This window comes from Capricornis sumatraensis, chromosome 23 (assembly GCF_032405125.1).
Source record: "Capricornis sumatraensis isolate serow.1 chromosome 23, serow.2, whole genome shotgun sequence".
Lineage (NCBI taxonomy): Eukaryota > Metazoa > Chordata > Mammalia > Artiodactyla > Bovidae > Capricornis > Capricornis sumatraensis.
Window position 1 is genome coordinate 37,469,526 of NC_091091.1, and position 9,450 is coordinate 37,478,975.

At 42.8% G+C, this 9,450-nt stretch overlaps 1 protein-coding gene across 1 annotated transcript in view; it reads right to left on the reverse strand.

Moving 5' to 3' along the window:
- Positions 1–9,199, reverse strand: part of SHTN1 (shootin 1) — a 111,444-nt gene extending 102,245 nt beyond the window's left edge. The window contains exon 1 of the mRNA XM_068961413.1: positions 9,115–9,199. Coding sequence (XP_068817514.1) covers positions 9,115–9,172 — 58 coding nt within the window. The 5' untranslated portion in view covers positions 9,173–9,199. The remainder of the gene's footprint in view (positions 1–9,114) is intronic.
- Positions 9,200–9,450: the final 251 nt, after the last annotated feature.

Consider the following 9,450-nt stretch of genomic DNA (forward strand, 5'->3'; position numbering starts at 1 on the left):
ATAAAAAATAAACCCTAATGCAAAATACGGACTTTAGTTAATAATAATGTAGCAATACTGGCTCATCAATTCTAAGAACTGTAGTACAGTTCTGTAGTACAATAATCTGTACTCCACTAATCTAAAATGATAATGATAGAAAAAAGTGAGGGGAGATGAGGGATTATGCGGGAATTCTCTGTACTTTCTGTTCCATTTTTCTACAATCTAAAACTGCTCCCCAAAGTCTTATTTAAATAAAAAACACAACAAATACATATACATATATGTGTGTGTGTGTGTATGTGTGTGTATCAGTCTCAGAATCATACCCTGAATTACACCATACAGGATCTGAGATAGAATCAAGTAACTAAAAGGATCCTAATATATTACTGTCCACTGTATCATACAAAAATTTCAAAACTCATGTTTTAATGTTTACAATACTTAGATATTTCAATTTTTAAAAAAATGAAATAAAATGCTTAGCCAGCATGGGAAGCAGAGAAGACCAAAAGGAGTGTTCCTTCCACATTTTAAAGCGAAGCTTGGCTGTCTTAACAGCTCTGAATAAAATCTATAGCACAACAAAGTTTAAAATACACAGACTTTTGTGATTTCACAGTTCCACTCCTGAGAATTCTTCCTACAGCTGCACGTACAGCTATATGTGTACAAGCATGTGAGCATTTCTGTTTTTAATAAATTTTGATTTTATAAACTTTAGATCCGTAACAAAACTGCCCACAGAGTAGAGCTCCCATATACCGTACACTCAGTTTCTCCTATTATTAACATGTTACATTATCGTGTTCCTTTTCTTTCAATCAATGGATGAATACTGACACACTATTATGAACTAAAGTCCACAGCTTATTTCCTTAGTTGTTATCTAGTGCTCTCAGAGAAGGCGATGGCACCTCACTCCAGTACTCTTGCCTGGAAAATCCCACCGACAGAGGAGCCTGGTGGGCTGCAGTCTATCGGGTCACTAAGAGTCAGACACAACTGAGCGACTTCACTTTCACTTTTCACTTTCATGCATTGGAGAAGGAAATGGCAACCCACTCCAGTGTCCTTGCCTGGAGAATCCCAGGGACGGGGGGGCCTGGTGGGCTGCCGTCTATGGGGTCGCACAGAGTCAGACACGACTGAAGCGACTTAGCAGCAGCAGCAGTGTTCTTCTTTTGTTCGAGGAGCATTCAGATGCCACACTATATTTAGTTGTCATGTCTCCTTAGACACATCTTGCTGTTGTTCAGTTGCTCAGTCATGTCCGACTCTTTGCAATCCCATGGACTGCAGCACACCAGACTTCCTTGACCTCTCCCAAGAGTTTGCTCAAACTCATACCCATTGAGTATCTAGGCTGTGACGAATTTCCCACTTTCCTTGTTTTCGATAATTTTGACAGTTTTGAGGAGCACTGATCAGATACTTTGTAGAATGCTCCTTAACATGGGATGTTGTCCTCATTAGACTTGGACTACAAGTTTTTAGGAGAGGATTACAGGTGAAGTGCCATTTTCATCAACTATTAGAGGTACATATATACTATCCTGAGTGCATGCTTAGTCATGTTTAACTCTGTGAGCTCTGGTAGACTGTAGCCCACCAGGCTCCTCTGTCCATGGGATTTCCTAGGCAAGAATATTGGAGTGGACTGCCATTTCCTCCTCCAGGGGATCTTCCTGAACCAGGGATTGAACCTGTGTCTCTTGCGTCTCCTGCACAAGAAGGCGGATTCTTTACCCCTATGCCACCTGGAAACCACTCCCCCTCCAAAAAAAAAACTCCTTTGGAGAATATAATAAAGACTGGGAAACAATGAGTTAGAAGGAGTAGCTAATTGTACTTTTTAGTCCATATGCTTTTTTTCTTCTATAAGCATATGTTTACTCTTACATCTAACAACAACAAAAAAGTAAGACTGATCTACCTAATTGCAGAGTTAAGGTGGGAATACCAGACCACCTTACCTGTTTCCTGAGAAATCTGTATGCAGGTCAAAAAGCAATAGTCAGGACCAGACATGGAACAATGGCCTGGTTCCAAATTGGGAAAGGAGTATGTCAAGGCTGAATATTGTCACCCTGCTTATTTAACTTATATGCAGAGTACACCATGTGAAATGCCAGAATGGATGAAGCACAAGGTGGAATCAAGATTGCTGGGAGAAATATCAATAACCTCAAATATGCAGATGACACCCCCGAAATGGCAGAAAGGAAAGAGGAACTAAAGGGCCTCTTGATGAAAGTGAAAGAGGAGACTGAAAAAGCTGGCTTAAAATTCAACATTTGAAAAATGAAGATCATGGTATCTGGCCCCATCACTTCATGGCAAATAGACGGGGAAACAATGGAAACAGTGACAGACTTTATTTTCTTGGGCTCCAAATCACCACAAATGGTGACTGCAGTCATGAAATCAAAAGACGCTTGTTCCTTGGAAGAAAAGCTATGATCAACCTAGACAGCATTTTAAAAAGCAAAAACATTACTTTGCCAACAACGGTCCGTCTAGTCAAAGCTATGGTTTTTCCAGTGGTCAGGTATGGATGTGAGCTGGACTATAAAGAAAACTGAGTGGTGAAGAAATGACACTTTTGAAGTGTGGTGTTGGAGAAGACTCCTGAGAGTCCCTTGGACTGCAAGGAGATCAAACCAGTCCATTCTGAAGGAGATCACTCCTGAATATTCATTGAAAGGACTGATGATAAAGCTAAAACTCCAATACTTTTGCCACCTGATGCGAAGAACTAACTCATTGGAAAAGACTCTGATGCTGGGAAAGACTGAAGGCAGGAGGAGAAGGGGACAACAGAGGATGAGATGGTTGGATGGCATCACTGACTCAATGGAAATGAGTTTGCACAATCTCTGGGAGTTAGTGAGAGGGAAACCTGGTGTGCTGCAGTCCACGGGGTCTCAAACAGTTGGACATGACTGAACAACTGAACTGAACTGAACAGTGAAATTCTGACTAGACCATCTAGTTCTTCGGGCCATGCTGAATGTCCATCTCAAGACAAGTAACCCAGCTGAGGTCTCTTCAGCAGTGGCTCAAAAACTTTAGGAAAATGCCTTTTCAATAAATACTCTGGTTTACAAAAAATCATACAGCCCACAAAGCCTAAAATATTTATCTCTGTCATTTATAGAAAAAGTCTGTTGACCCTTGATCTCTATCTAGTATATTAGCTTAAAAAAATTTTTTTTGGCTTATTCATACAGTGGATGAGCAATCTATCTTAGGGTTCTGGAGAACAGAAGTGCAAAATAGGTTTCACTGAACTAAAATCCACGTGTCAGCAGAGCTATGTTCCTTCTAGAAGCTCGAGGGGAAAATCCATCTCCTTGCCTTTTCCATTTTGTGGAGCCTGTTCACAGGCTTCCCAGGTGGCTCAAATGGTAAAGAATCTGCCTGTCAATGCATAAGACATAGGCAACGCAGTTCAATCCCTGGATCGGGAAGATCCGCTGGAGGAAGAAATGGCAACCCACTCCAGTATTCTTGCCTGGGAAATCTCATGGACAGAGGGGCCTGGTGGGCTACAGTCCATGGGGTCACAAAAAGTCGGACACGACTGAGCAACTGAGCACAATGCAAACAAATGAACTACAATATGCAACAATATTAATAAATATCATACACATAATGAGTAAAAGAAGACAGAGGCAAGTAATACATACTGTATGATTCCACTTCTGTAAATTTCAGAAACTTGCAAAACTTATCTTTGGTGGTATTGAATATCTTTAGTTAGAGGAAGCTGATGGTGTTAAGGGGTTATGAGGGGCTTCTGGAAATGTTCTGATTTAAGTGTTGTTAGAAACATGTTTGCTTTTTAAAAGTAATTCACTGAGATGCTCATTTATATTTTGCGGACTTTCCTCAATCTATACTTTGTTGTAAAAGCAAAAAGTTTAAATATAAATCTTATAAAAATGTAACCAGATGAAGAAAAATAAATTTATCAGCCTTTTCATAAACAACTCAGTAAGTACGTATATTCCCTGACTCTTTCAGACACAGTTGGCCCCTTGACCACACTTAGAAAAGAGTGGTATAAAGTCAAGTTTGCACTTGACACCAAGGCAACCAGTTAGTCCCAAACAGCTTTCTAGGGACCGACTTTGTATGGATCCAAGATTGACAATGCTTCGGTTTTGCACACTAATATGGTAATCGTGGTGGACAACAGCTTTAGTCCCTTTTGTAAAAATAATGCTCTAGCTACTTTCTAGCCTAGAAGCCAAAGGAACACTGGAAGAAGCCCCTTTTAATTACTATCTCAGCCTTAAGAATAAGCTTGACTAAATTTTCATCTGAACTTTTGAGCGCTGGCTCAATAATTTTGGAGAAAATGATACCAACTCTCAAGGTAAAAGGTTATCCTGCCTTAAAACCAATTATCTTGCCATTTAAAAATGTTAGTCCAAGACTAGCCCATAACTTTTATTTATTTGTTGGTGGTGGTCTTATGTTAGAACACCAGTTTTACTAAGCGGGAATCATTCTCTACAAAATTCCTCCACAAGATCCAAATGACATGGCATTATGACGGTGACAGCTTACTGGACATCTGCTGTTTGTGTCTGCCCAGCTTGCACGCCCCTCTTCTTGTAGTGGCACATCATTCTATTTTGGACTATTCCAAACCTTTGGTCTTTGTGGAGGCTGCCAGTCAAGATGCCCCGCTCTTCCTTGGCCAGAGGATTTTAAATACATGACCCAAATGAGGCCACCAACTCTAGACCAGGAACTCCACGAGCAGGGACAAGATTTTTTGCATCTCTGATGCCTAGCACAGTGCCTGGCTATGAATATTCAATGTATGTGGGCTGAATGAAATACAAAGAAAATCATGTACCTTAAACAAATGCTGAGCTAAGTCTATCATTTCCCAGCAGAATTCTGGAAGGGGAGCAAATTGTAACATGTTTTGTAAGAAAAATGTCCACTTTAGTAAACTAGGAAATATGCATTGGAAATAGTATCCCAAGTTGCCATTTCTCAGTGCATTAAAGATGTCAATCAATCAAAAAAAAAAAAAAGCCCCCCAAAAGACAAAAGGAGCATTACCTCATTACCTCAACATCTGCTTGAACATAAGCAATCGCACACTGGCTAATTTTTTTTAAAGGGACATAATATAACTTTCTAGAAAGACATAATATAGCTAATTATACCATTCACTAGAAGAGAACATACAATGTTTTGAAGTAATTCAGAAGTGGGTGTGATTTATAAGACATAGAGCTTAGGGAATGGTAAGTATAAATTAGAGATTGTTCATATTATGACAGACTCCGTCATTACATTTCACAACTTTTGTCAAAAGCAACCTTATTCACCACACCACTAAAGGCTTCACATTAGGGAAGGCTGCTGTCAGCTCTGCCATTCACAGTGGATGGGAACTTTCTTTCTGAACACCCTCCTGAAGAATGGGTGCAAATTTTAGACTTAAAGCACTAGGGAAGGAATGATATAATGAAACCTAAATAGTCAATGAACATGTAAATAAGATTTCAAACCTCACTAATAGCCAGGTCAAACATGTTTTTTAAAGGTTTACCATTTTTGTTCATCAGATAGGCAAAAATTAAGCAAACTGTCAAGATGTCAACAAAGACTACATTGGTCAGTGTTGACCAGCGCGTTGGAAAATGGACACTGCTGAGGGGAATGTGAACTGGTACAGCCATGTGAGGTGGGCAAGGGGGCATTTCTGCAATGTCTAGCAAAACTTTATGTGTATATGCTCTCTAAGCCAACAAAAGAGGCCTAAAAATCTATCCTAGAACAACAAACTTCTAATTGTACAAACTGATCTGTATGATTATTTGATTAATGACTGTCTACTAGACATTAAACTTGTCTGTCTGGTTCACTATCTTCTCTCCCAGTGCCTAGCACATGGGCCTCACATGTGATAGGTACATGCCATTTGTCAAAGGAGTAAATGAATATGTTTACTCAGCATTAGAAAAAAAAGCTTTTAATCAATAATGGTTCTTGTTCACATTAACGAGAGGTAGTGGAATTATTCACAATGTTAACAGGCAGTAAAAAGTACTGTTTACTTTCAAAAATAAATCACACACATCAGCTTACAAAACTGATCACAATATTGGTAACAGTCGAAACACCTAGGTGCCTATTTTTACACCTCAAATCCCTAGCTTCCCAAGTTAGTTCTGTAGGTTCAACGGCAACAAAACACTCTTGAAACAAGTCAATTGCTATTGAAGTCTATGGTGGGGTGATGTTAGTCACTCAGTTCATGCCCAACTCTTTGTCCATTGACAAATAAATGCCCCCATTTTGAAATGTATAAAAATTACACTGTGGGCTGAAAAAGAAATCCCAATACCTGTGCAACCAGACTCAATATCCTTTTTTAAAAAAAGTGTACTCTTTAAGAAACACAAATTTCAAAGTCCAGCTGTTCTACCCTCTTTGACATGCCCCAATTGAAGAAATATATCCTCTAAAAATACAATGCACAGATTTCCCAATATAATTGGAAAAAGAACCAGAAACTAAAGAATCATCCCTTTTCCTCAGCTCTCAAATCCAACACAGAGATAGAGATGTGTTCCAAAATCAAATATAAATAACTTGTGGATTATGTGTATTGGTAAATTACCCTTGAAATTATATATAGAATAAAAAGTGAAATTTAAAATTTTAACATTATTTGAAAACTGACCATCCAACAAAAGATCTGATATCCATTGACAGATATCATCAATAATAAAAGTTTCAACAGTCTAGAATATAAATTGAGACAAGCATGTTGGCGGTGTGCATTCATGTTCAGTTGCTCAATCATGTCCGACTCTTTACAACTCTATGGACTGTAGCATGCCAGGCTCCTCTGTCCATGGGATTTCCCAGGCAAGAATACTGGAAGGGGTTGCAGTTTCCTCCTCTGGGGGATATTCTCGACCCAGGAATCGAACCCACGTCTCCTGCATCTCCTACACTGCAGGTGGATTCTTTACCACTGAGCTACAAAGAACCCCTTATGTTGGTGGGGGTGGTATTATTAGCAATAAAATACTAATAAAATCCAGCCCCTCACTAAAAATTGAGAAATTGAGAAATTCCAGATAAAGGCATTGTGCTCACTCACTAGACTAATCAAGGATGGGAGCTGAAGGTACTAGGAAGGCAAAAGCCATTAACATGTATCCAGCACTTTCCAGATGCTGGATACCTCAGAGAAATGTGTTGTGCCCATTTTGGAGAGGTTAAATAACTTCTCCAATGGAAACAGTGACAGACTTTATTTTCTTGGGCTCCAAAATCACTGCACATGGTGACTGCCACCATGAAATTAAAAGACACTTGCTCCTTGGAAGAAAAGCTATGACCAACCTAGACAGCATATTAAAAAGCAGAGACATATCTTTGCCAACAAAGGTCCATCTAGTCAAAGCTGTGGCTTTTTCAGTAGTCATGTATGGATGTGAGAGTTGGACTATAAAGAAAGCTGAGCACTGAAGAACTGATGCTTTTGAACTGTGGTGTTGGAGAAGACTCTTGAGAGTCCCTTGGACTGAAAGGAGATCAAACCAGTCCATCCTAAAGGAAATCAGTCCTGAATATTCATTGAAAAGACTGATGCTGAAGCTCCAATACTTTGGCCAACTGATACGAAGAACTGACTCATTGGAAAAGATCCTGATGCTGGGAAAGATTGAAAGCAGGAGGAGAAGGGGACGACAGAAGATAAGATGGTTGGATGGCATCACCGACTCAATGGACATGAGTTGTGAGCAAGCTCAGTGAGTTGGCAATGGACAGGGAAGCCTGGTGTGCTGCAGTCCATGGGGTCGCAAAGAGTCGGACATGACTGAGCAACTGAACTGAACTGAAATAATTTCCCCAAGGTCACCCAGTTACTAAACAGTCATGATGAGATTTGTTTTCAGGAATGTGGACCCCAGAGGGATCCATATACCCTATGAACAGCTTGTTTGTGATCTCAGGGAGCAACAGGTCTTAGTACTGGACAGATCTCATGACATCATCTGGTTTAGCTCTTGCCTGTTAACCATAAGATCCATAAAAGAGAAGTGACTCTCCCAAGTTCACAGAGTCGGTGAGTTGAGTCGAGAAGTGAAAAAGCTGGGACTAAACACCAGGATTCACCACAGAGCCGGGCCCCTTCCACGACCTGGTCGTGTCAGCAAGTTATTCAGAAAAAAAGTATGTTCCCACACATTTTTACTTCCTAAATCTGTATGGTTTCTCTCTTTCTTGACCTGCATTCTCAGGGCACCTTTGGTCAGGGACATAATCATTTTAAGTTGAAAAGGTGTTCGGTTCACATGCGATCTTAATTTGGCTTTGTTCAGACCTGTGGCGAAGCGATGAAAACGACTGACTAAAACTGTTACTTCTTAGGATATTAAAACAGTTCTGCATCTAGTTACCCGGCAGTGTAGAAATGCAAGTTACAAGGCCTGGCTTTTCTGCGAACCAGAGCCAAGTCCTAAATCAAGAAGCCCTGCACCATCAGGGTGCGGCCTCACTGTCGAATCCACTGCTAGAAATGGGAAGCGATAAAGCACACCGTGGCCTGCAAATCCCAGCTGCGGAAGGAAAGAGAAACTAGGCCAAACCAGAATGAAAAGCTGGAGAAAGGCTGTCAAACCGCGCGGCAGGCCTCCCAGCGCCAATGTGCAAGGGTGGGGCCGCGGCCAGGGAGACACGCCAGCGGAGCTGCCCACACTGCGCCCTCTCCTCGACAACCAGCCCCACTCGCCTCTCCCGCGTGGCACTGGGGGGACCGTGGGGCCGTGTCCGCGCCGAACCCTCGTCCCTTTCCCTAAACCCCCATCTCCAGCTAAAGCCACCAACGGGGAAGCGCTTCCCGCACGGCCCGGCGCGACCCTCCAGGCACAGGCACATTAATCCTCTGCCCCGGGGCTCAAGCGCGGGGGGCGCGGCGGACGCCTCTCCCCGGGGTGACGGAGCTACTGGGGGTGGCGGTGGCGGTGGCGGCCGCGACCCCTCCCGCCCAGCTTCCACCCGCTCCGCACCCGGCGCCCCGGAGCCGTCCCCGCCCACGGGCCGCGGCCGCCCGCACCTGGCGGCTACGCGCCCGCCTACCTTGCTCCTTCAGGCTGGAGATGAGCTGCAGCTGCTTCTCCTCTTCCGAGCTGTTCATTTTGGCAGGTGGGGCCGGGAATAAAAGGAAAGGAGGGAGAAGAGAGGGGGTGCAGCAGGGGTGTAGGGGGTGGGGGGGAAGAAAAAAGCAAGATGCCGCTGGCGGGCGGCTTCGCTACCCGGAAGTTGGATTTGCTCCCGCTCCTCCTCCTCCTCCTCCTCCTGCAGGCGCGGGGCGCGCGGGTGAGATCATCCCAGCGCACCTACTCCGCGGCCTCGGCGGCTTTACCTGCCGGCCGGCGGAGAGGCGGGGAGGGGGGCGGAGACAGGCCGGCAGCC